Here is a 27,334-nt window from a genome sequence, read left to right on the forward strand (position 1 = left end):
GTTATTTATGACTTATGGGGGAGACATGAAGATTCTCTGAAAAACGCAAGGATGAGGGATTTGAATGTTTATTTCTATTAAAATGATTATACTAATATTGACCCAACATTAGGAAGTTGATGGCTCTTGCAAGGCAAGGAAAAATTTTTGAACTTTGTTCAGGTTAAGAAGTGTCAGGTCTGGCCCTTTGTGTCCCTCCCTCTGCCTGTTGTTATTTAGACGTGAGGCTCCAGAATTTCTATAGTGGAGGGGTAGATGGGTTAGGGATGGTAATTTGCAATAGTAGGGCTTGAAAATGCATCTGCATGGTACTTACACGTTAGGAAAATTGTTTTTGATCTTAGATAGTCATTAATAGGGAGCCCCAAACTCCTGCTCCATGGCTACAGTTGTCCCTACCACTGCTCCTCACTCTTTGCTTGGTTTTCTGGAGGAGGGGACAAGACCGGAGATGGGGAAGAATTTTGAGTTCCAAGGGTGAGGGGTGATGGCAGAGATACTACCATTTACTAAGGACCTACTACATGCCATGCATTTGTACTCGTTATTTTTTTTATCTTCCACTCCTCCCAAAGTCTCTATGAGGTATTGTCTAATATAGCATAGCAGTAAATAGCACTCTCTTTGGAAACAGGTAGATGGAATCTTTGCTAGTTGTGCGACCTTGGAAAAAGTTTAGCCTAAGACTTAGTTTCTTCATCTATAAAATGAGAATATTGACTTCTACATCGAAGGGTTGTTGGGTGCTCAATAGCGACAATACATACGGAGTAAAGAAACAGGATCAGGTTTAATAATTTGCTCAAGGTCATATAACTCAGTGGAATACTGATTCCAGTTTAGCCAATTCGACAGCCAAAGTCCTTTCCACTACCACTTTATAACTAGGTATAATCGTTTTGAGCAAGTTTTGATGAGGTTTCTGGGACTTCGATTCCTCATATGTAAAATACAGAGTTCATTCATTAAACTCTTGCGTCTAGGCGTGAACGTAATGAAGATTGCAGTTCCCTCCTCCTTCCTTTTTTTATTCTACATAGGTCATTTATCTTTAACTTCTAAAATGGACCCTGCAAACACTTCACCAAGTGGGCGCAGCTGCACAAACATAATTATTTAGATTCCTCTTTATTTCCTCGTCTACCCTCTTCCACCTAGGATCCCGCCCCACCCAACCCAGGCCACGCCCTGGCGTGTGACGTCAGCACGCCTCGTGCGTCGCGGCGCGGCGCTCACTGGGGGCCCGGCTTTCGCCCGCTGCTGCCGCCGCTGCCGCCGGCCGCGGCTGCTCTCCCAAGATGGCGGCTCCTCCGGGCGAGTACTTCAGCGTTGGGAGCCAGGTGTCGTGCCGGACGTGCCAGGAGCAGCGGCTGCAGGGCGAGGTGGTAGCCTTCGACTACCAGTCCAAAATGCTGGCTTTAAGTATCCTTCCCTGCGCGGAGCCCAAGGCCGGGCCGGCGTGTATGTGCGGTGGTGGTGGGGGGGGCGGGGGACGACAGCGGTGGCTGGGGCCTCTCCGGGCCTAGGGGCGACCGGCTACCGCGGCGCTCGGAGCGCATGCGCGCGGCCCTGAGCTCCCCTCCCCCTCTCGCGGGTCCCTCGGTCCGCGGTGGGGACCCTGTCCCCCACGCGTTGTGGGAGCTGGGCCCCGTACGATGGTGGGTGGGTGGAGGGGGCTTGACACGCGGGTGGCTTTTCGGGACGAACGCTAGGAGAGAGGACACAGTGATTAGAAGAGGGGTGGTCGTGGGAGGGGGCTGGGGAATGGAGCCCGGATGGAGGCGGGGAGGGTAAAATCCTGTGGGGACGGGGTGTGCAGAGTAAGGAACTGCTAGTGGGACAAGGGTATGGAGTTTAGGTGGTTTGTCTGCTGATGGGATTTCGTCCAAGAAAGGGCGGTGGGGTAGTGACCAAATGGGTCTCTCCTTTTTGGGGGGAGAGTAAGTGCAGGATAGGAGTTTGTATCTGAACTGGGGATGGGGCTTGTTTTCCTGGTGCTTGTGTGTGTGCTTGTGGTGCCAGTGGGGGCGGGGAGTGCTGAATTTTGGGCTTCTCAGTCATATGGAAATTGCTATTTTGGGGATGTTTGTGTTGGAAACCTGGTGCAGAGAGAGGACCACGTTTTTCGGGGGCTTATGTATGGATGTATGGGTTACAGGTGAAAGAGTAAGTTATATTCTCTTGCTCAGCCCAGCGCATGGAATCCTGATTTTCCATAGTAGTAGCCTTCCCTTTGGAAAGTGGCAGTGTTAGAATGGAAAAAGTAGCCTCTTCGGGGTGGAAATGATTTCTGAATTACTCCAGGAAAGTCATTCTTGGAAACAAAATACTTCCTGGTTGTAATAAATGTGCCACCCCTTCCCCTCTTATTTGAGCCACAGGTGGGTTTATTTGGCTTTTTTTTTTCTTGGAGTAATTTTTTAATGGCACCTTTCAAAAGGAAGTTTCTTTCTGAGTCAGTTGCTTTTGAGTGGCAAGTGTTTTAATTTATTTAACCACTAGTCCTAGATTTCTAGCTTAGGAAGATGTCCTTTGAAACTAATTACAGCAAGAATAGTTTTGTTTTTGTTTTTGCTTTTTTTTAGGGCTGTACCCAACAGCATATGAAAGTTCTCAGCCTAGGGGTCTAATTGGAGCTACAGCAGCTGGCCTTCTTCACAGCCACAGCAACGTGGGATCCAAGTGGTGTCTGCGACCTACACCACAGTTCATGGCATTGCCAGACCCCTGACGCACTGAGCGAGACCAGTGATCAAACCCATATCCTCATGGATACTAGTTGGATTGTTTCTTCTGCACCACAATGGGAACTACTTTGTTGTGTTTTTTAAATACAAGAATACATACCTGGATTAAAGACCATTTACATTACTGGTTTAATTGGAGGGGTTTTGGAATGAGAAATTACTCAGCTTTTAATTGATATACAGTATGCTCTTAAATGGTCAGAGAATGAGTGAGTGAGTGAATGAATGGATGGGTTAACTAGCTGGGTCACCTTGAGTGAGCTTCCTTTCCAGTGCTGTAGTTTTTTCCTGCAAAATGGGAAATCTCAAATCTGAAAAAGTGAAAAGAGCACTGTTCAGATATAGGAAGGATACCAAGAACAGAAAGTACTTGCTCTCCTGTGTGGTTCATTAGGTTCAAGGCAAACAGTATACTTACAGCATTAAAACTACGTCAAGCCTCTGCATAAAACCAGCAGAGAGAAGGTGACAGAAACCCTGTTGAGGCTTCCAATTTTGGATTGTGTTTTCCTTTGAAAAGCTTGAGATCCCTTGGTTGTGGGGTTGATCGGGAGGAAGGTGACAGGCAGAGATTTCCTGAGGAGAGCTGATTCTCCTGAGGCCACCCTCTTGCTTGTGGCATACCTTTTACACAAGTCATGTGTGAATTGTGTTTTCCATGTCCCTTTGGAATGTGTTAGTGCTCTGCTTCCCCCAATTTTCCTTAACTTTATTTTCTCACCAGAATGTCCCTCTTCCAGTGGAAAGCCCAACCACGCAGACATCTTGCTCATAAACTTACAGTATGTTTCAGAAGTGGAAATAATTAATGACCGAACAGAAACCCCTCCTCCCCTAGCTTCACTCAATGTTAGTAAGGTAAGGACTTGAGGGCAGTTCTGGCTCTCCAAAATGATGGGAAATTTGAGTCTCATTGAGTCTTGGTGGCACATACATTGTCCATTGTTTTTTCATTTTTTTCACTAATTTACAATTGCTTGTATTTTCGGAAAAATATAGCAGTTTAGTTTTTCTGTTTATTCCTGGATATCTTCAGATTTTAAGAAATGTCTTAATGCCCAAATGGGGAAATAGAGTTGAGAGCTGGCTTTTGTCCTTTGGGAGAGGGCTTGTTTTTACTTCTTAACCTGGAGTCCATATGCATGAACTTGATGTTGGTGGGGTGTTGCTTCTCAACCTCCTGAAATTGTGTGTTTGTGCACAAGTGAGTTTATGTGTTTCCTGGGTGAAGATCTGAAGTATTTTTCAGGTTCTCAGGAATTCATGACCTACAAAGATTTGAAAACCACTGCACTAGAGCTTCATTTTTGTTTTTATGTTTGAACTTTGAGGTCTAACAAAGTTAGAGGTTTAGGGAGTTCTCTTGTGTGGAAAGGATTAAGGATCCAGCATTGTCACTGCTGTGGCTTGGGTTCACTGCTGTGGTTCCCATCCCTGGTCTGGGAACGTCCACGTGCTGCAGGCACTGCCAAAAAAAAAAAATTTAGAGGTTTAGGATATTCTAATCTTGGAAATCCAGATTGATTTTGGGGAGCCCTCAAATAACTTTTCTCATTCTTCATTTCTGTTAGCCAAGTATGGGGGAGTACTTGGAATCCCCTTTCAGAATAACTGGAGCTGTATCTATCAGGGACTCAGTTTAATGTCACCTCTTCCAAGAAGTCTTTTCTGATCAGCCAGGCTAAAGTGATTTGCCTCCATTATTCTCTCTTATAGTATCTTATCCTTGAAAGATAAGGTGACATGTTTATAGTCTAATCTGGGACATTTTTGAGAGTAAAGGGTGAGGGGTACTTTTGTTGTACACTGAGACAAGCATGTATTGGTGTGTCCTGGGAAAATTGGGACTTAAGGTTATCCTATTCATAGCCTTTTTGTAATCATAATTGTATATTATTTGTTTTCTTTTCTTTTTTGGTCTCTTTGCCTTTTCTAGGGCCGCTCCCTTGGCATATGGAATTCCCAGGTTAGGGATCTAATTGGCGCTGTAGCCACCGGCCTACACCATAGCTCACAGCAAGACCAGGTCATTAACCTGCTGAACAAGGCCAGGGATTGAACCCGCAACCTCATGGTTCCCCAGTCGGATTCATTAACCACTGTGCGATGGGAGCTCCCATTTGTTTACTTTTCTATCTCACTAAACTTTGTTTTGTAGGGATGGGAATATTCTTACTTTGTTCATCACTGAATATACAGAGCCTTGCACAGAGTAGGTGCTTCATAAATATTTGTTGAATGACTGATTTAGACATTCATCTTTTGTAGCAGCTACCTTTTCTTAAGTATTTTAAATTTAGTGTGGTGGAAGTTTTTCCCTCTGTGGGTTTTGTAATAATGTATAATCTCTTGCTTCTCTTGGGAATTTGATATGTTTGCGACAATTCAGCAAATCGAGGAAACAGGCAGCTGGAAATACAGAGGGTGACTGAGGCTGGCAGTATGTAGTTACCTCAGATCTGGAGCACCCTATTTTCTAAATTCCAGGGAAACACCAGTGTTTTTCAGTGATGTTTGAAGATAGATTTAGAAGGGTCTTGGGGGAGTGCCCGTCGTGGCTCAGTGGAAATGAATCTGACTAGTATCCATGCAGACGAGAGTTCCATCCCTGCCCTTGCTCAGTGGGTTCAGGATCTGTCGTTGCCGTGAACTGTGGTGTAGGTCGCAGAAGAGGCTTGGATCCTGCGTTGCTGTGGGGTAGGCCGGCAGCTGAAGCTCTGATTTGACCCCTAGCCTGGGAACGTCCATGGGCCGCCAGTGCGGCCCGAAAAAAAAAAAAAAGAAGGAAGGGTCTTGGGTTTCATATTAAAGGCTGTTGCATAGAGAGTATCCCATTCTTAGAACTGTAGATTGTTTTGAAATCCTGGCTTGATCCCCCTGTTAAAGTTTAGGAGATTTTGCTTTTTTTAGGGCCACACCTGCAACATAGGGGTCGAATCGGAGCTACAGCTGCTGGCCTACACCACAGCCACAGCAGTGCAGGATCTGAGCCCAGTCTGTGACCTCACCACAGCTCTCGGCAACGTCCGATCCTTAGCACACAGGGCAAGGCCAGGGATTGAACCTGCGTCATTATGGATACTAGTTGGGGTCTTTACCCACTGAGCTACAACAGGAACTCCCTAAAGTAAGAGATCTTTTAACAATCTTCTATTAGCAGAAGAAATTTTCAAAGGTTCAAGTAAAATAGTTTATGCTTGGTATGTTGAGGGTAAAAGTAGGCTCTAAGTTATCCTTTAGTGTTTGTGGGGTATGAGAAGGTTGTCACTAAATAACTGAACCTTTAGTGAGTAGTTGAGGGAAGATTATCTGAGAGAGGGATGGTTTTCTCAAATTTAAAAGATCTAGATCTGCTCTCGTGACCACCGAGTACCATCGTTTCTCTGAGGGAAGGGCTGGAGTAGTGTGGGTGGGACTGTTAAGTGGGAGCTGTTAAGAAGCAATTCTGGGAGTTCCCATCATGGTGCAGCGGTAAACGAATGTGGCTAGGAACCATGAAGCTTCGGGTTCGATCCCTGGCCTCGCTCAGTGGGTTAAGGATCCGGCGTTGCTGTGCGCTGTGGTGTAGGTTGCAGATGTGGCTCGGATCTGATGTTGCTGTGGCTGTGGCATAGGCTGACGGCAACAGCTCCAATTAGACTCCTAGCTTGGGAACCTCCATATGCCATGGGTGCGGCCCTAGAAAAGAGGGGAAAAAAAAGAAAAAGAAAAAGCAGTTTTCTTCTTATACTTGACCTCAGATATATATAGTTCTTGGTTATTAGTTTGTGGATTGCCTTTGCCTTTGGGGTTTTGCTTTCTGCTGGTTAGTTGTCTACTAGCATTGTTATAAACTAGTTATTTACTCTTTCAGGAAAGCAACAGGAAGTATTATGTTAGGGAATACTAGAAATCTTTACTTTTCTAACTTGTGGCCTGCTTGCCAAGTTTTGAAAAAGGTTTGCTGGGAAGAGGAGTCAGAACCTAAAGACTAAAATTAGGTTGGAGGGCTGCCTTTGGGTTTCATGTATTCATTCTTCCATTTGTAGAAGTTTATGACTAAGCTATATTGGTTTTCCTTTGAAACCAATCTTTGAGGATGCTTTGTGATTCTTTCTGAGATTCGGTTGGAATTGGAAGAGCTGTTGGGCTGCTACTGAAAACAGCTAATCTGTGCAGCCACATGTTGCTTGAATGACCTGGAAAATTAATCTCATTTAAAAATATAGACTTATGGAGTTCCTGTTGTGGCCCAGCGGTTAGCAAACCCCACTAGGATCCATGAGGATGCAGGTTCGATCCCTGGCCTCACTCAGTGGGTTAAGGATCTGGCGTTGCCGTAAGTTGTGGTGTAGTGGTGTAGGTTGAAGACTCAGCTTGGATCCCTAGTTGCTGTGGCATAGGTCATAGCTATGACCTATGTTGCACTTGGGGCAATGCTGGATCCTTTAACCTACTGTGCAGGGCTGGGGATTGAACCTGCACCTCCACAGTGACCCAAGCTGCTGTAGTCAGATTCTTAACCCACTGCACCTGGCAGGAACTCCTTGTTTTGCTTTCAGTTGGCACTTTCACTGCAGGCTAAGACATATCTGTCCACAGCAGTGAGATGTAAGAGGAAGCTTGCAAGAGGACAGTGGGGTCCAGAAGATAGAAGTGTTATTTATTTATTTCTTGCTCTTCTGAGGGCCACACCTGTGGCATATGGAGGTTCCTAGGCTATGGGTCAAATGGGAGCTGCAGCTGCTGGCCTGTGCCACAGCCACAGCAATGCCAGAGCCGAGCCACATCTGTGATCTTCACCACAGCTCATGGCAGCGCTGGGTCCCTAACCCACTGAGCAAGGCCAGGGATCGAACCTGTGTCCTTCTGGTTCCTGGTTGGGTTTGTTACCGATGAGCCACACCGGGAACTCCTAGAAGTGTTTTTTGGTTTTTTTTGGCTGTGCTTGCAGCGTGAGGAACTTCCCAGGCAAGGGATTGAACCCATGCCACAGTGGTGATCTCAGCTGCAGCTGTGACAGTGCCAGATCCTTAACGTGCTGTGCTGCAAGGGAACTTCAGAAGGCGGAAGCTTTGAATGTTAATTTTATCTTCTCCGAGGTAACATTGTACCCAGTAAAAGTGTTTCAAATTTACTGACTATACAAGTACAAAAGTACACCAAAACCAATCATAAGTGAGATTCAGGTTATTCACCATGTGGCTTATTAGTTTCTGCTCTTGTGGAAAGTTTAAATATTGCATGAGGATGACAGCCCAGGGTCCACATGGTAGGGTGAAGTAAAGTGTTTCTTAACAAGTTCCTTTGAATTGACTCCACATCTTGTTCTCTGGGGATAAAGATTGCCCATGTAGTGTTCTCAGATGATTTGGAACATGTCAACATTAACAAAGTTCTTTTTTATGTAGCATTTATCAAATGTTTACTGAAAATTATTTTGTGCAAGGCATTGTGGTAAGCACTGTTGGGGACCATACCTTAAATTTTTTTGGTGTTTTACAGTTTACAAAGAGCTTTGGCACATCTCATTTCATCCTTACAACTATGCTTTCTGGGTTTTTTTGTCTTTTTGCCTTTTCTAGGGCCGCTCCCACGGCATATGGAGATTCCCAGGCTAGGGGTCCAATCGGAGCTCTAGCCGCCGGCCTACACCAGAGCCACAGCAACACGGGATCCGAGCCGAGTCTGCAACCTACACCACAGCTCACAGCAACGCCGGATCGTTAACCCACTGAGCAAGGCCAGGGATCGAACCCGCAACCTCATGGTTCCTAGTCGGATTCGTTAACCACTGAGCCGAGCCATGAAGGGAACTCCAATGCTTTCTGTTCTATAAGAGTATATTCTTTTCCTTTTAGCTTAAGAGTTGAGAAAACAGACTTATGGGTTTGTGACTTGTTCCAAATTATATGGCTAGTAGTCTGGGAACTAATATTTTCGCATGCCACCCTCTGAACTGGTGGTTTATAGACATCTCATTTAATCCTAACAATAGTTCTTGTGGTGTAGGTACCATCACCATCTTACAGAAGAGTAAACTGAGTCTCAGAGAGGATGAGTCAGTAGCTCAAGGTCATTCAACAAGTAAGTGATAGAGCGGGGATTCGAACTCAGGTCTGATGTTTTGGTGGCAAAGTCCCATGATTTTTCTACTTTGGTGTGCTTAGCCCTAGTTGTAGAGTGGTTTGGTGAAATGAAATGAGTACGTGAATATCTGTAATACTAAGTAATATTTCTGAGTAGAGAGAAACTTTTTTGGTGTGCGGTCAGGAGCAGTATGGTCTAGTAGAAAGAACATGGGAACCAAGCAGATACGTCTTTAAATCACTTCTCTGCCTCTTAACCTTAACAGTTTTCTCACTGTAGCAATGGGATAGTGTTAGTACCTATCTCATAGTGTTAGGAGGCTAATGTCAAGTTGACCACAGTTGGCAGATGTTAGTCCTATTCTGCCTTAGCTTTGTGTCGCCAGTTGCTATTCCTTGAATTATAGTATAGGAGCAGGATGGGGGAAGGGGGGCAGTATGACAAAGGGAAGCAGCCAGAACATTGACACTGTTACTATGTGAGTTTTTCCTGATACTGGTCTGACATTGATATGGAAGTTTCAGGGCTAGGGATTGAATCCGAGCTGCAGCTGTGACCTATGCCATAGCTGTGACAACGCTGGTTCCTTAACCCACTGTGCCAGGCAGGGGATTGAACCCTTACCACTACAGAAATGACACGGATCCTTAACCCTCTGTGCCACAATGGGAACTCCATATCTGACACTAATTTATGTATCAGAACTTGCCAACCCAAGACTGGGGAAAATCAAAATTGTATTGGAAACCTCTTGTTGATGACCAGAATTAACTTGAATTTCCAGAGCAATATTGTCAAGTGACATAAGTAAGTCAACACTTGCCTGAGTACTAGAGGTTACAGTGAGCAGTCATAGGACCTAGGAAGTTGTGCTTTCACCTTCTGAGACTTATAGGGAAAAACTCACTGAGAAAGTGAAGGCAAGTGTGTGTAGTCATTTGTTTAGATAAATGCCTCCTATGCATCAAATGAGATGTGCATGTTATCACTTTGCTGATTTGGAGAAGACTTCCTGAAAGATGTTTGTATGTTTTGATAGGGGAGCAGGAAAAGGGACAAAGCGTGGAATGTTGCACTCCACAGAGGAGGCATCCACCTCCCTTGCCAAACCATTGACAGATCTTTCAGCCTGTTTTGAGGTTTGTTTTTTTCTCTTTTTCCTTTTTGGCCACTCCATCGCGTATGGAGTTCCTGGCCCAGGGATCAGATCTGAGCCACAGTTGGGACCTAAGCTGCAGCATCGCTGGATCCTTAACCCACTGTGCCCACTGTGCCAGGCTGGGGTTGAACCTGTGTCCCAGTGCTCGCAAGACACCGCCAATCCCATTGCACCACAGTGGGAACTCCTGTTATGAGTATTTATTACTCGTTCATACCTTACTAACCAGTAGTGAGTGATCAAATGGAAGAAGGGATTCAAAGAGCTTATCATTGGCACCTGATAAGAATTGTTAGACTGCCTTTGGATAAAAATGACACTTGGCGATTGGTCTGGGGGTGGAGGGGCCTGGAAAGGATGAGAAAATGAGTCACAAAGCTCACTTTTAAAAGGAATGGACAAGAGTCCCCGTTGTCACTCATTGGGTTAAGTACCTGACATGGTGTCCCTGAGGATGCCTTTTTTTTTTTTTTTCCCTTCCGTCTTTTTGCCATTTTCTTGGGCCGCTCCTGTGGCATATGGAGGTTCCCAGGCTAGGGAGCTGCAGCTGCTGGTCCAGCAACTTGGGATCCGAGCCGAGTCTGCAACCTACACCGCAGCTCATGGCAACACCGGATCCTTAGCCCACTGAGCAAGGCCAGGGATTGAACCTGCAACCTCATGGTTCCTAGTCGGATTTGTTAACCACTGAACCACGATGGGAACTCCCCTAAGGATGCCTTTTTAGTTTGATCCCTGGCCTTTCTCAGTGGGTTAAAGATCCCTCAAGGCTGCAAGCTATGGGGTAGGCCTGCAGCTACAGCTCTGATTTGACTCCCAGCCTGGGAACTTCCATATGCTGCAGGTGTGGCTGTAAAAAAAAAAAAAAAATTTTTTTTTAAATAAGGAACTGATTGCTTCGCCTTTAGGTATGATGTCACGTAGGGCAAGATTGACGTGGTTTTTGTTTTCAGTTCCAACCAATTTGAAAGCTAAGATTTAGCAAAACCTTATGGCTTTCAGTTGATATGAGGTATAATCCTCAAATATGAGTAAATTCCTGTGGTTTTGGTAGCTGTTGCATTGTGGCCTGTGTTCATGGACCTATCCTCTTAGCTGGGCCTGTGACCATATCTTGACTCTAATGTGGTGAGGTATGGAGTTAGCACCACATAGAACCAGTTGACTTAGCTGCCCTATGTCGAGGTAGGTATATATTGGTAGGAGGTAGATAGAATGTGTTCATATTATGTGTAAAAGTGGGAAGGGAAATAACTCCTTGTCTGGGGAAGGCAAGACTTTTTTGTCAGATAAAATTTTTCAGGCTTTTAGAAGCTACATATAACCTATTGGATCAATTTTTTTATGGCTGTACCCAAAGCAGATGGAAGTTTTCGGGCCAGGGATTGAATCCGAGCTGCAGCTGCAACCTACCCTGCAGCTGTGGCAGTGCTGGATCCTCGAATCTACTGTGCTGGGCCAGGGATCCTTGAATCCAGTCCCTGGCCCAGCACACCTCTGCAGCAACCTGAGCTGCTGCAGTCAGATTATTATTATTATTTTTTTTCTTTTTAGTTTAGGGCCACACCCGAGACACAAGGAAGTTCGCAGGCTAGCTGCTGTCCTACACCACAATCACAGCAACTCAAGATCTGAGCCATGTCTTTGACCTACACCTCAGCTTACAGCAACGCAGGATTCTTAACCCACTGGGCCAGGGATTGAACCCAAATCCACATGGATACTAGTTGGGTTTGTTACCACTGAGCCACAGTGAGAACTCCTACAGTCGGATTTTTATCTTACTGTGCCACAGTAGGAACTCCCCTGCTTGTTCACTTGATTAAAATATGTTGTCGGAGTTCCCGTCGTGGCTCAGTGGTTAACGAACCTATCATTGATGAGGACGAGGGTTTGATCCCTGACCTTGCTCAGTGGGTTAAGGATCCGGCGTTGCTGTGAGCTGTGGTGTAGGTTGCAGACTCGGCTCGGATCCCGAGTTGCTGTGGCTCTGGCGTGGGCTGGTGGCTACAGCTCCGATTGGACCTCCTAGCCTGGGAATCTCCATATGCCGCGGGAGCAGCCCAAGAAATGGCAAAAAGACCAAAAAAAAAACCATGTTGTCAAGGCCACAGTCCCAAGTTAGAGTCTACCGGTAAGTTTTGCAACTGGCTGTGAGTAGACAGCTAGCTTCCTCCTCACAGAAGTGTCATAAAAATGCCAGTGTGGGGGAAGACTAAGAGCTCATCACTGCGGAGTAACAGGGCCACAGTAAGTAGTAAGTGGTGTCAGATGAAGTCACAGAGGTGGAGTGATCGACTGCCATTTGCAAAATCACTAACCTTTGAAGGAAGTCGCTTTCAGTGGCATTCAAACTTTGGGGTCAGACTGACAGCCATAGTAGGGGGTGTAGCGCTCCAGGCTAAGGCTCATGACTCAGTTCAGGCTATAGTGCATGGCAGCCAGCTGACTCAGTGGGGCCCTCCTTAAGTCAAGAGTTTGATTTTGAAGGGGACTTTCTATTTTTTGGGGGGGGCTGCACCTGAGGCATGTGGAAGTTCCTGGGCCAGGGATCGAACTTGCACCACAGCAATGACCTGAGCCACAGCAGTGACAATGCCAGATCCTTAACCTGCCGAGCCACTTGGGAACTCCTAAAGAGGGCTTTCTTGACATCACTGAGGGTGTGGGGAGGATCACTGTCCACCCATAAAGACAAATTGCTTATCCCAAGTGTCTGGAGTCGTGCCACAGGGTGTGTTGTTGCAGCCACCTCTTCATTCTACCTCTGACACCGAGACGATTCAAAATAAGCACTTTACTGAGAGGTCAGTGGTGGTATCTCTTACAGTGTTAAGAAAGAAGTATTCTAACTGGTTTGATTTTCCTGGCAGAGATCAGGCTTGAGGGAAAGAAAAAAAACAAGTGGTGCAGTCAGGTTCTAGCATCGGAATTTAAGACTAGCTTAGGTAAATACCAGAAACTACCCTGGAGAGTGAAGCAAATTGTACATGAACTACAAAATTAAACAGTCTGTATACCATGCCAGAAGCTAACAGGGTGTGGTAGAATGTGGGGAGTTGGAGGAACTGGGTTCTTTTTACACCTGGGCTGCTAATGAATTGTTGTGTGACCATAAGTTATTTGCTTAACCATTGGGAACTGCTAGTTCTATGAATCTCTTAATAGTCAAGATTTTTTTTTTTCCTTTTATCTACCTTCCCTGTCTCCCCCTCCCTTCTTGGTGCTGGGAGTGTCAGGATGATTAAGACACTGCTTTTGCCCTCAAGAATCTCATGTTTGGGAGAGGTGAGGGACAGCAGCATTTAACTTTGTAGGGGGCAGCAAACTTTTTTTGTCTTTTTTTTTTTTTTTTTAGGGTCCCACCTGTGGCATATGGAGGTTCCCAGGCTAAGGGTTGAATTGGAGCTATAGCTGCTGGCCTACGCCACAGCCACAACAACTCAAGATCCGAGCCACATCTGCAACCTGCAATGCCAGATCCTTAACCCACTGAGTGAGGCCAGGGATCGAATCTGCGTCCTCATGAATGCTGGTCAGATTCATTTCCGCTGAGCCATGACGACGGGAACTCCAGCAAACTTTCTATGAAGAACTCAATAGTAGATGTTTTCCGTTTGCGAGCTATACGTTTTCTGGCACTACTATCAACTTTGTAGCAAAAGCAGCCATGGATGATGTGTAAACCAATGGCCATGGTCTTTCCAATAAAACTTAACTAAAACAGGAGATTGGCTGACTTCAGCCCTCAGGCTGGTTTGCCAGTCCCTGGCATAAAGTAGTGAACATTTCAGGGAAAGCTTCTCAGATGTAGCAGTGGAGTAGGATCTTAAAGAATAAATGACAGATAAAAGGAAGGAAATTAAATGCAATCAAGCTGATTTGGATTGGTTTCAGTGTGTCCATCTCTGCCATTTAAAAACATTGCTGGAGTTCTCGTTGTGGCGCAGTGGTTAACGAATCCGACTAGGAACCATGAGGTTGCAGGTTCAATCCCTGGCTTGCTCAGTGGGTTAAAGATCGGCATTGCCGTGAGCTGTGGTGTAAGTTGCAGATGTGGCTTGGATCCTGCATGGCTGTGGCTGTGGTGTAGGCCGGCAGCTATAGCTCCGATTAGACCCCTAGCTTGGGAACCTCCATATGCCGAGGGAGCAGCCCTAGAAAAGGCAAAAAGACAAAAAAAACCCCAAAAAAACCCACAAACAAACAACATTGCTGTTCTGTCAGTGAGCTAAATTGGTGTTTTTTTGCAGAAGGAAGGGAAGGACTAGTTAAATGCCGGTAATGGGTTAGATGTGTATCTTACCGAATTCCCATAACAACCCTTTTGGATGGGCTCCCCACGAGTGGACTAAGGCTCAGGAGAGGTTATGCATCTTGCTCAGATTCATGTAGCTAGTGAGTGGTAGGTAGGAGTTTGGGCTGGAATTTCTTTTGATGGTGGGTATGGGATGGCTGTTCTTTTTCACTTTCTCTGCCCTCAGAGCCCAGGAAATGACAGTACAGGGCTCTTTCACTATCTCTGAATAAAATCAGCTGTTTTGGAGTTCCCGTTGTGGCTCAGTGGTAATGAACCAGACTAGTATCTGTGAGGATGAGGGTTCGATCCTCGGCCTTGCTCAGTGGGTTTAAGGATCTGACGTTGCCGTGAGCTGTGGTGTGGGTCACAGATTTGGCTGGGATCTGGCTTTGCTGTGGCTGTGCTATAGGCCTGCAGCTGCAGCTCCAATTCAGCCCCTAGTCTGGAAACTTCCATATGCCATAGATGCAGCCCTAAAAAGAAAAAATCAACTCTTTATTCTATAAGCAAAGCCCCTATTGGCACATAAAATTAAAGGCATTTTCCAACTTACTATTCCAGTTATATTTTGTAAGATATTCTATTTAGGATTTATTGCCTCTGGCAGCTCTTACAGAAAGCAGGAGAGAGAGAGAGCCCTGAGCTTGCTGGTTAAAGGAAGGTTGGATTATATGGATTTTCATGAAATAACCAACAAGCCACCTTCTTTGTGTTCATGATTATATTACAGTAATAATAATATTAGGAGTTCCCACTGTAGCACAGTGGGTTAATGATCCAGCGTTGTCTCTCTGGTGGCCCTGGTTCCATCCCCAACCTGGTGCAGTGGGTTAAGGATGCAGTGCTGCCACAGCTGTGGTGTAAATCACAGCTGCAGCTTGGATTTCATCCCTGGCCTTAGAACTTCTATATGCTGCGGGTGTGGGCAGAAAAGAAAAAAAAATAATGTCAACAGCTAATGTTTGTACAGTGCTTTGTAGTTCACCCAGTGCCTTCATGCATGTTATCTCTTAATCCTCATGGCCGTGTGCGAGATGGCTTATTCGAGTGTATACTCTCACAGATAGGTCTTTGAGGTCAAATTTCAGCCTACATCCCAGCCAGTTTTTTCTCTGGCAGAGCTCGGTGGAAGTTCCACAGCAGGGCTGTTAGCAGGGACTCAGGACTAGGAAATTATTCTGTGGATGTCCAGGAGGTTTAGTTGTCTGTTGTAGCTGTAAGTAGTGTTTGGTGACAGAACTTACAAATAATAAGAAAAACTGTTGACTTTGCTGGTAACTTTTTTTTTTTTTTTTTTGGCACTCCCACAGCATGTGGAAGTTAGCAGGTGGGGGTTGAACCTGCACCACCATAGCAACCCAAGCTGCCGCAGAGACAACACCTGATCCTTAACTGGCTGCACCACAAGGGAACTCCACTTAGCTTGCATTTTAAGCCAGGTGACAGATTAAACTTTGCTTACAGCGTGTACTGACTGACCTGAGGCTGGTCTCTATTGTACAACAGCAAAATGATGGTCAAAGCTTGGAGATTAAAGTTGTGCTGTGGCTCTTGGATTTTTTCATCATAGCTCAAAGCACTCATCATACCTTAACTTTCAAGTGCAGGAGACTTGCTTAACTTAGTTTCTCTATTATTAGAAAATGATGGGTCCAGGGAATACCCATCAGTTTTGGCCTGAAACGCTTTCTCAGACAGGATCTGTTTTCTTAAAAGTATTCCTGTGAATTACCTTTAGCAAAAGAAGTAAGGAATGTCCTTGACTTTTAGGGTGGGATTGAGACTTTTTTCAGAAAAGAGAAACCCTTCACTAAAGGGCAGACAGTTGTGTTCTACACAGGGAGCATTGATGGAAATGTCAGAATTCACTGATGAAAGAGAAGATGGCAGGAGTTCCTGTTGTGGCTTAGTGGTTAATGAACCCGACTAATACCCATGAGGACGCGGGTGCAATTCCTGGCCTTGCTCAATGGGTTACAGATCCAGCACCCTGGGCTGTGGTGTAGGTCGCAGACGTGGCTCGGATCCCGAGTTGCTATGGCTGTGATGTAGGCTGGCAGCTACAGCTCTGGTTCGATCCCTAGCCTGGGAACCTCCACCATATGCTGCGGTACAGCCCTAAAGAAAGATAATAAAATTGAACATAAAGAGAAGGCGGCAGCTGAGTCTTAAATTTTTTTTTTTTTTGCTTTTTAGGGCTGCACTCACAGCATATGGAAGTTCCCAGGCTAGGGGTCAAATTGGAGCTATAGCTGCTGGCCACAGCCACAGCCACAGCAACTCAGGATCCCAGCTGACGACATTGCTGGATCCTTAACCCACTGAGTGATGCCAGGGACGGGATCTGCGTCCTCATGGATGCTAGTTGGGTTCATTAACCGTTGAGCCACGAAAGGAACTCCTGTTTTCCCTTTTAACAAACATTTTCTTTCACATTCAGATTTATAACTATATATTCAATAACAATTTAGACTTCTTTTAGGTGGAACTATCTGAATATAGTGCAGAGTTCAGAACACAAACCCTGAGCTTGACCCTCTGGGTTCAAATTCAGACTCTCCCACTTGTGACTTGGTGAACTTGGGCAGGTTTCTTGACAGATGTGCCTTAGCTTCTCCAGAGATTTATTAAGTAAGAATAATTTTAGTCCCTATTTTACGGAATTGTTGTGCAGACTAAATGTTGAATATATGTAAAGTGTCTAGCTTGGTGCCTAGCATGGAGTAAGTTCTCACTCAGCAAGTAAGCTCTTGGGATTTTCCTGTTTACTGCCAGGTGTCTTTGGCTCTACTGTTGTCCTGTTTGATTTAATGTTTTGATTCATTTTTATGTATTCTGGGACATGACTTCAACTAGAGTTACCTTTTTTTGAGTTCTCAGCTGTCTGTGGTTGGAAAGAACAGTATTTCATTAGAAACTTTCAGATAGGAGCTTTCAGTGAGGGAGCAGGAGGCCTTGAGGGTATTGATAGTTGGAAGAGATATTTCTGAGCCTGCTTGTTGCTCAGAATGAGGGCTTTCCAGGAGTGTGCCTCAGAAATGAAACAGCAGGAGCAAGCATGGGCTCTTAGGGTGACAGTTGTTCTTGGCTGCTTTGGTCTGCTATCTTCAGCCTCCATCAGGCAGGCCTTGCAGGCAGCACTGGCAGTTCCAGGGCAGCAGCTGCAGTGCTTCCTAATTCCTCTGTGAGGGCAGCTGGTTGGAAGGCCTGAACATACAGGGGAGACAAACCAAGTGGAGTCAGTAGGTCACATTCAGCAGGTTCCTCTTTGGACTTTGCTTCCCTTGTTGGATCAGCTGTCACAGCCTGTTAAATACTTGGAGTAGGAGTCCCTCTGGATTCCGCACAGCACCTGTGCCTTCCTGGTCTGGGTATGTGGAAATAAGATGGCCCAGCTGGTGACTAAATGACAAGATGAGGTTATAACAAGATGCTTGGATTATGTTGTTGTGGCTGCTTCCTCCATGTCATTGAGTGCAGGAAGAGATGTGTGTTGTTGGTGTTCATTAATTCACTCACTCAAGGGTTACCCAGCAGCAGGCATGACTAAAAGCCTTTTAATATTGATGTGCTTTGGTATCGAGTTCATACACTTTTCTCTGTTGTTATCTATAAATGGCCACAGGAGGAAGCACTGGTTAGTAGACAGGTATGAGTGTTTTCACTGGGAATGCACAGACTCAGAGGAGAGGCAGGTAAATGCTGGGTTTGTGCAGTTATTTCAATTAGGCTACATGTACATAAGTAACATATATTTGTAGGTTTTTGCTTTTCAGTTTGTCTGAACCCAGTGTATTCTTAAAGTTGGTGCCTTTGACATTCTTTAATGTTCTAACCAGTTAGTGCTTCTGTTTTGATTAGAAGAGAGGCCAGCAGAGCTGGCATGCTTGTATTGGAAATGAATGTAGTATGGCGATAGTTAGTGAATATAGAAATTGCAGTCCTGGAGTTCTCTTATGACGCAGCAGGTTAAGGATCCAGTGTTGTCACTACAGTGGCTCAGGTTGCTGCTGTGGGGCAAGTTTGTCTTGGGCCTAGGCCAAAACAAACAAACAAATAAATAAATATTGCAATTCTAATGACCTCCCAAGCTTAAAGGGCACACCCTACGTCTTCACTGTTGGGGGGCAGCTTTTTTGTTGTCTTTTTAGGGCCGCATCTGTGGCGTATGGAGGTTCCCAGGCTTGGGGTCAAATCAGAACTGTAGCTGCTGGCCTACACCACAGCCACAGCAACGCCAGATCTGAGCCACATCTGCGACCTACACCACAGCTCAAAGCGATGCCAGATCCTTAACCCACTGAGCGAGGCCAGGGATTGAACCTGCATCTCATGGATGCTAGTCAGATTTCATTTCCGCTGAGCCACAGCGGGAACTCTGGGGGACAGCTTTTACCAGTTCTCTCTGGCGATTTGACAGTATCCATAAACTTAGTAACTTGGAGTACCTGGACCATTTATAGATACAAAAATATGATGTAGGGAAATGTAGAGCTACAGCTAACTTAGGGTAGAGTTAGTTACTTGCTTTAAAAAGGGGGGTTATCCACATTTTTCATGGGTTTTCAGAAACATATCTGAAAAGAGCAAGGTAATCTCCCTTCCCCTCTTAGCCCCCCCTTCCCTTTTTTTTTTTCTTTTTGGCCACACCCATGGCATGCAGAAGTTCCTGGGCTAGGGATCGAACCTGCGCCACAACAGTGACAACACCGGATCCTTAACCTGCTGCGCTTCCAGGGAAATCCCCCTCTTAACCACAGTTTTGAGAGGAAACATTTCTAAATTCTTTTTTTGTGAAGGTAATCTTCCTTATGCTTGATTGATGCAGTCCTCTGTGGGAGAAATTTACCCCATTTGTACAACTTCTTAGTGAAAGCCGATCTCTGTAGTTGAATATTAGATTTAAGCATTTTTCAGATTGCCAGGAAAAATAATCCATAGCGGTAAATCCAGATCCCCAAAGCATGATTGTAGGCACAGGTGGAGCCTCAGTTGAAGACACTGGGGCAGATTGAAATGCAGTCAGTTTACACTGATCTCTGCTGACTTTCCAGGGCTCTCCTTTGTATCATTTAGCATTTAGGATCTATCTACAATATGGGTTGAAATGGAGAATCATCTAGTCCATTCTCCTTTGCTTTCAGAGTCTTTAGAAGAGATCATACAACAGGTATTTGGGGGGGTGGGGTGGTTGAAATCACTGTTGTATAACCACTGTGTTGCTGTTACTCAGGCTGTCCAAATGGATCACTTTTGGCTGAAATTTATATCCTTTTTATTCTGCCTCTGACAAAAATTTAAAAGAGGTTCTTTTTCTAGTCTTTTCCCTCCCTCTTCTAGCTTAATTTGTTGGTTCCAGTCTGCATAGATGCTTGGTTTTCGTGAACCAACTCCTGTCTTCCAGAATGGGTGATGTGTGTTTTTAAGCCTACTGTGTAGGTGACACGGATATTGGACTCTGAGTGCTATCTGTCTAGTCAACACAAACTTTATAGAAGCAGCTTTGTCTGGCCCAACATTGGGAGATGTTTTTGGTCTTCAGGAATAAATATTTTTTTAAAAGACCTCAAAGTGAGACCCCCCCCCCCCACTCCCCGCTGCTTGCTCATGGGGTAAACATCTGCCTGACCACGAGCCATTTCCCAGGAGCTCTGCAGGAGCTTGGTTAACCCAAGAGAGCTCTGCTTCCCTCCAGTTGTCCCTTCTTTCCTTGGAGACTTCAGATTTTCTGAAGGGTTGTTTGGAAAGTGAGACTCAAGGAAACTCCTTGTTACCAGGGTTTTCTTGGTGACTGAGTAAGCTTTGCTTGTTGTAGCTTAAAATATACCACCATCAATTCTCTTTCCATACCAACTGAGTGCTTTCAAGCCATGAGGCTTTCTTGCTGCAGTTGGGTTTGTTCTGGGAATGCTGTCAGCCTATGCATTTCCTTCTCTACAAGGTTGTATAGCCTTGTGGGGCCAGAATGCTAGGACCTGGCATAAAAGATTATTTATTTACTGCTGCTCTGTCTGTCTCCATGTCCTGGGGACCAAGTAAAAAGGGAGGTCTGGCTTTAATTTAAATCACTGCAGAATTTTGGCCTTTCTTCCCTCTTTTACCCAGGGAGACTGGAATGACCGCATGTATGAGCCAGCTCTTCTGAGCTCACAGCCCCTCCTCCCTCAGGCAGTCTTTGAAACCCAGAATCCTTTGAGACTCCCCCATTCCCCATAACCTGATGGAATGCCTCCTTGTCATCGTCAAACCCACATGTAATAAAGTGCTTCACTTTACCAACGCTTAGGCACTGTGTTTATTTTTCTCCCTGTAGAACTATATCTGTCATTGGTTTGAAGGGTCACTGTTAAAGAACATCAGTGTTTAAGAATTCTAAGCATCTAACATGAGTTCCCTTCGAAGGATCCACGAGGATGTGGGTTTGATCCCTGGCCTCGCTCAGTGGGTTAAGGATCCGGCGTTGCCATGAGCCGCAGGTGTAGGTACAGATGCAGTTTGGATCCTGTGTTGTTGTGGCTGTGGTGTAGGCTGGTAGCTGCAGCTCCTGTTAAACCCCTAGCCTGGGAACTTCCATATGCCACGAGTGCAGCCCTAAAAGCAAAAGAAAAAAAAAAAACAAAAAAAACAAAAAAAACAAACAAAACCACGAAACTAAGTGTCTAGTTTGGGAATGTGCTGGAGATATGATTTCTCTGCATTTAAAGAGCTGATATTTGGCCTCAGATTGTGTGTTCTGTGTGTATGTTTGTGCACGTGTCTTGAGTATGCTGCAACGTCAGGGTACTAAGTATATGTTTTTGTTCATGGATCTGGAAATTTCCAAATCATTTGTTTGACTTTGTTTATCCACAGTGTGTCTGTTTTGTCTCACACTCAAAATTTGTATTTGAGTCTAGCAACCAATACCATGGGGGTGGGGACCAAAAATGTATTAAAGGGGCAGTAGGGATTGACCAGAGTACCCACTCCTACTAAGAGATTTACTAGATTTGAGTAGACTACCAGATTTTACTAGAATTTCTGATCAGTCTGTGATTGTTCCACTAGAGGGCAGTAAAGGAACAAACTTGAGGTAGAAAGCAGACCATTCCTTTTTTTTTTTAAAGAGCGTAGTAGCTATAGTCCAAGTTGAAAGTGGACCATATCCATGCTAAGATTTTCTTGGGTCTTGGCTCCCTATGGGAGCACAGATACTGGTACTAGAACAATAGAGTCTTTGAAAACTCAAATTCTGGTCTTTGAAGGTGTGGTAGGCGTTAATTTCTAAACCTGAGGCTCTACCACAGTAACTTAAAAATTCTCAATCCTCTTCTTTCACAGGATTGTATACATTATCTTTTGTCTCTGACCATCACTTTTCCATCAGGTAGTCTCCCAATCATATCTAGAACTTCGCCCTGCTCTATTTTCTTCTTAGTACTTAGCCTTGTCTCAAGTTCTCTTGTGTGTATTTTTGTTATTATCAGTCTCTTCTCCCCTCTTCAGTGCTGTATCTCTAACTTGTTTCAATGAATTTCTGGCACATGGTAGGCATTCAGTAAGTATTGGAAGGAAAGGACGTTTGCCAGGAATAGTAGTAACTGTTCAGGTATATTGTGTGTGTTTTTGTTTGTTTACTTCTGGTCTCTGAGAAAACTGAATCTACCCAAACCAGTCTTTACCAGCATCTTTTCCTCACTTAGGTCCTGATTGTTGGGAAGGATGAAGGTGAATGCTTTTCTGAGTCTCTTTCCTTTCCCCCACCTAGCTTGCCAGCAAAGCACGGACAGAGAAGGAGGAGAAGCTGAGCCAGGCCTATGCAATCAGCGCTGGTGTCTCCCTAGAGGGCCAGCAGCTCTTCCAGACCATACACAAGACGTGAGTCGGGGAGGGGAGTATAGGGGTCCCTTGCCTGGGGTTCATGCTGCCTGGCTATGCCGTCTGTTGGCCGATCTTCTGGTAGTTGTGTCCTTGAAAGTCACCAGGGTAGCCGGGTATTATGTTGTAATACCTCGATTTCAGGGATGCGATCCTTGTTGGCTTTCCCTGTGAAAGAGTGGTGTAATCGACCACACGTTGTCTGCTCAGGGCTTTAATTTTTTCATCCCTGGAGCTTGGTTTTGGATTAGATTATCCCTAAGGGTCTCTTCCAGGCCTAGTATTACATTATTTAGAACTAGTGATTTCTTTCTCTTTTATTATTTTGATCTTGTACCTTTCTCTAAAAGCTGATGCAGTTTTATTAAGGGAAAGTTATATCTGTCTCACTCGTGCCAGTCATACATTGGGGTGAATGTTGGGAGTTAGGGAGAGCAGAAGGCCACCTTATTACCACCTCATAAAAGACATTTTGTCACAGCAGAAGTCATTTGACTCTCCAGTAGCTTCCTTAGCTGCTGAAAAACTGAAACATTTGACACTCCTCCTCCCCCTGCTGCCTTCTGTTACCCTATTTAACCACCTGGGTCTGGTGCACAGATGGCAGCTGGCATCAGAGCTGCTTGAGGCCATGATGTGAGTATCTGAACATTTACAGGTATGTCAAGGGACTCTCTTAGGAGTATCAGTGGCCCTGAGTTCCCCCAAGTGTAAACTGGGATGGGTTTTCCCAGGCTGGCAAATACCCAGCTGTCTGATAATTGAGAGGAGCCAGTTTGAGGAGCAGTTTCCATTTTGAGTGCTGGGGAGCAGAGTGAAGATTGTAACGAGATGAGAGTTTGTTGGAGTTCCCACTGTGACACAACAGGATCCGTGGTGTCTTAGGAGCACTGAGTTGTTCAGTTGTTCAGTTGAGCAGGTTCGATCTGTGGCCAGGGAGACCCATATGCTGCAGGGTGGCCAAAAAAAAGAAAAAAGATGAGAGTTCTGTCTTTTTAAAGACATTTTCTCCTAGGCCAGGGGTTGGCAGACTGCAGCCAACAGGCCATATCTACTCATTTGTTTGGGTATCATCTGTGGCTGCTTTCATGGTGTAACAGTGGAATTCAGTAATTGTGACAGAGATTGTGTGGCCTGCAAAGCCTGAAATATTTGCTGTCTGACCCTTTATAGAAAAAATTTGCCAACCCCCGCCCTCGGCTGCTATTTAAGTTGAATCTAGTGGCCTGAGCCTAGCTGTTTCTTTCTTTTTATTTCTGCTTTTTAGGGCCACACCTGTGCATATAGAAGTTCTCAGGCTAGAGGTCGAATTGGAGCTGCAGCCGCCGGCCTGTGCCACAGCCACAGCAATGAGGGATCCGAGCCGTGTCTGTGACCTACACCACAGCTCAAGGCAACGCTGGATCTTTAACCCAGTGAGCAGGGCTGAGGACAGAACACGAGTCCTCATGGATACTAGTTGGGTTTGTTAGCACTGAGCCACAACGGGAGCTCCCTAGCTGTTTATTTCTTTTCTTTCTTTGCTTCTTAGGGCCACACCCACGGCATATGGAGGTTCCCAGGCTAGGGGTCTAATCTGAGCTATAGCTGCTGGCCTAAGCCACAGCCACAGCAACACAGATTCCGTGCTGCATCTGCGACCTACCCCACAGCTCACAGCAGTGCCAAATCCTCAACGCACTGAGCGAGGCCAGGGATGGAACACACAACCTCATGGTTCCTAGTCGCATTCGTTTCCGCTGTGTCACAGCGGGAACTCCGCTAGCTGTTTCTTTCTAATTCAAATTAGTTTGGGCTTCTGAGGCTGCCACCAAGTTTTCAGTGTTTTTTGGTCCTTAATGCTTCAGAGTAACTCTTGTTACTCTAATTCCTCCTTGGAATTAGTGTTCATCAATTTCATTGCTTTTCCTAGCTGCTGGCACCCAGGAAATGTTTCTTGGCTTCTTTTCCTTGTGGGCTGCTGGCATCTACTTATGAGCTAGGAACTTGGGGTTAGCTTTCTGGAGTTATTTATTCATCAGGCAGAAGGTATGGGATGCCCCACAGGAGCTAACTTTGACCTGCTCTCTTCTCCTTCCAGCATTAAAGACTGTAAATGGCAAGAAAAAAACATCGTAGTCATGGAAGAAGTTGTTATTACACCCCCATATCAAGTGGAAAACTGTAAAGGCAAAGAGGGGAGTGCACTGAGCCATGTACGCAAAATAGTAAGTAAAGGAGCCATGAAACCTTAGGGAGAGGATGATTCCTCGGCCTTCAGCCCTCCAGCATCAGGGCAGGACATTGCGCCGCAGTCTCTGCCCCTTCTGCCACAGCCAGCCCACGAGCAGCCCTGCCTGATCACCCTGCCTCTCTGCACTGTGGTGCTCTGCAGCCATGGCTGGGACACTCTTGGGGGATGGAGCCACTGGGCAGTGTGCAATAAAGCGAGTGGTCAACCCTGTGTCCTTTGCAGTGTGGCTTTTTGGAATTAGCCAGACCGTTCCACGGTATTGGGCCTCTTATCCCAGGCGGGGTTCTTCTCAGGAAGGGCTGGTTGGAATCCTGCATGTGTCATCTGACTTTCTAGATTGAGTTGCAGCATTGTAAACATTAACTGAGCACTGAGAGACCAATATTGTGGATGTGAAAAGTTTAGGACTGTAATTCCCCACCATCTTTTCATTCTGCACTTGTGTAAAGAGGGGAGAGGAGTTTGGGTCATAATCATCTCCCTTCACCTTCTGCTTCAGTTTATAGATTCACCTTCTTTTAGCCAATCTTAGGTGAAGCTGCAAAAAATGTGGCTGAAACAAGAGGATCCCCACCTACCTTGTTGGGAAGGCCACCAGACAGCAAGGGCAAAAGTGCTGAATAATCCATGAGCTGGACAGCCGGGACGGGCCTGTCGAAGTCTGGAGTGAACTGTTTGGGAGGCCTTGAGTGCCCATCTCTTTTTCTGATCTAGGCTGACTGGTCTCTTTCAGGTTGAAAAACATTTTAGAGACGTGGAAAGCCAAAAGATACTGCAGCGTTCACAAGCCCAGCAACCACAGAAGGAGGCTGCTCTGTCATCCTGAGTCCACACATACGGAGGACTCTTCCAGCATCCAGCCAAGGAGGCGATGGTGGTGGCTTCAGCGGAGGCAGGCCGGGGGAGGGAAGGGATTCTATATTTCCTGTTGGCTCTTGTTAACAAAGGGTCGGCATTTCCAAACCTTAGACTTGAACAAAGAAAACACCCAACAAAAAAGAACAAGAGAATAATTTAAAAGTTGAATCATTACTTGACTAACAGACTTTGGTCCACCATGTCCTTTTCACAGCCCACTTCTGGAACAGTCACCTTGTTAATTTTATTTTTGAAAATTCCTTTCCTGCTTTTCCCTTTCTCCTCTGACTTTCCTTTCCCAGTCTGTCTCTACCATTCTGGTTTTATAAGTGGCTACACTTGCCTTCTGAGTGATTGAAAGAAACTTTTACATCTTCTCTTCCAAAATAAAAGTAACAAGCTGACTGTGATACTTAAGTTGAGACTAGAGCAACAGACAGAGGTCTCACTTTAAATTTTTCCTATATTTTTTCTTTTTCTTTTTTTTTTTTTTTTTTTTTTTTTTTTTTTTTGCACAGGGCATGGCTTGAATTAGTTTTATTTTTCTTAACTTTAAATATATATATGAAAATATATATTAAAATGTTCTCTAAATATTTTCTGCTTCTTGCAGGTCTCTTTTTACTAGATCATGGCTGTTCTTCCCACCTCATCCCTCTGAAAATATAAATGTATTGCCCTCCCCACCACCCGTAGCCAGGCAACTAACCTGGCTTAGTTCATGGCAAGAATCTCCTGCAGCACTTTGTAGAGCCAGTGTATGTGGATGGGATCTGGCTCTGAGGGTTCTTGGTGGCTTTTTGGTCTTTAGCTGTGTGTGTACCAGTGCTCACATTGGCAAAAACCTCAGGATTCTCCCTCTGCCTTTGTCTTACTTCATGGTACTAGAACTTCCTCACCACTCTCCTGTCTCCTAGACGGGAGCGTCAGCTGCCCTTTCTCCTGTGCCCTCTGCAGGAAAAACTATTTTGCATGGCATATCTCAGCTCCTCCTCGAGGGATGGTTTTCTTTTGTAAGAAACTCGGGGTACACCTATCCCCACCTATAAGTCTGTATCCAGAGCCACTAGCCCAGGAGAAAGCTTGGGTGACCTATTGTTTCTGTTCTGCCGACCTCCTATTCTTATGCCCTTCCCCACCCCCCATAAATTTTACAAGCTTATGACAAGTTTGTATGTGCTCAGCCAATGGGCAGAAAACCTAGGAAGAATTTCTGGACTTTAGCCTACCAGTTTGTCTGGTTTGACTAACCTGCTGAGAGCTAAAACTGGACTCATTGCCCCTGTGCCTTCACGGCGGGCCGGTGGGGTAGAGTGTGCCGCCATCTGAATCTCAGGCAGCACATGGGACGTGCGTGATGCTCATGTGACTGGCTAGAGCTTCGGGGGTGGGGCGGGGATTAACTACTATTTTTTTGGCCATGATCTCTTTCCCCTTCCTTTTTTTTTTTAATTAAATAAATGGATCAAAATTAAATAATTCAAGCCCTGCCTTCAAAATGAATTTTTTTTTTTTTTTTTTTTTTTTTTAGTATTGTTTAGCAAAAACAATAAAACCCCAATTTTTTTAACCATCACTCATGTCTTGGGTTCGTGTGTGCTTTTAGAGGCCCTGGAGGGAGAGAGGGCATCTAAGGATGTGTGTGTTTGGTTGGACCTTTCCCTTTAGACTCTGCTTCCTACTCTTTACCCTCTTTCCTTCTGGCCCTGAGAACTGATGCAGAAATAACAGTGCCAAGTGTGTAATTTAAGGAGGGGATCCCGGGTTGGGGCTTGTGTGTAAGTGGAGTAGAGAATAAGAGGGGTGGGTACATACTTAAGACCATTTTTACAGGACTGTCTGAAGGAAGAATGAGAGAAGACTGAGAATATACTTTCATATCCACCTGCTGTTGGCCAGAACTTGGTTTAAAGTACCAGGCTTTTGATTTAGTCTGCATGGAGATGTAGACTCCTTGAGAAGTTAAAAGAGGGAGAAGAGAAGAGACCTTACAAGATCCAGAAAACCTGAGAGATGCAATTAAAGAAGTGAACATAAGGAGTTCCCGTTGTGGTTCAGTGGGATAAGAACCCGACAAGTATCCATGAGGACATGGGTTTGATCCCTGGCCT

The 27,334-nt window shown here is 45.2% G+C and overlaps 1 protein-coding gene across 4 annotated transcripts; it reads left to right on the forward strand.

Annotated features, from left to right (window-relative positions):
- Positions 1–1,238: 1,238 nt before the first annotated feature.
- Positions 1,239–26,799, forward strand: LSM12 (LSM12 homolog). Of its 4 annotated transcripts, none has more exons than XR_014821114.1 (5): positions 1,239–1,422; positions 3,472–3,605; positions 22,023–23,421; positions 23,687–24,339; positions 25,099–25,385. XR_014821114.1 is itself a non-coding variant. In XM_021066900.2 (5 exons), the coding sequence occupies exons 1-5, from the start codon at positions 1,299–1,301 to the stop codon at positions 25,189–25,191; spliced, it is 588 nt and encodes a 195-aa protein (XP_020922559.1). In that variant the 5' UTR covers positions 1,239–1,298; the 3' UTR covers positions 25,192–26,799. The 4 variants fall into 4 exon arrangements, 1 of the variants encoding a protein (XP_020922559.1); XM_021066900.2 differs by having other exon boundaries at positions 22,023–22,132; positions 24,213–24,339; positions 25,099–26,799; XR_014821116.1 differs by lacking the exon at positions 22,023–23,421 and having other exon boundaries at positions 24,213–24,339; positions 25,099–26,799.
- Positions 26,800–27,334: the final 535 nt, after the last annotated feature.

Source organism: Sus scrofa, chromosome 12 (genome assembly GCF_054392235.1).
Source record: "Sus scrofa isolate SSC_HxYL_T2T_F1_AM1 chromosome 12, Sscrofa_HxYL_maternal_Yorkshire_Landrace_v2.0, whole genome shotgun sequence".
Taxonomy (NCBI): domain Eukaryota; kingdom Metazoa; phylum Chordata; class Mammalia; order Artiodactyla; family Suidae; genus Sus; species Sus scrofa.

Bases quoted from the DNA above. Each gene is read 5' to 3' on its own strand.
- LSM12 (XM_021066900.2), top strand. From the start codon at position 1,299: ATGGCGGCTCCTCCGGGCGAGTACTTCAGCGTTGGGAGCCAGGTGTCG. The intron at 22,133-24,212 runs GTGAGTCGGGGA...TTCTCCTTCCAG, and splicing joins TTCCAGACCATACACAAGAC to CATTAAAGACTGTAAATGGC. The intron at 24,340-25,098 runs GTAAGTAAAGGA...GGTCTCTTTCAG, and splicing joins TGAGCCATGTACGCAAAATA to GTTGAAAAACATTTTAGAGA.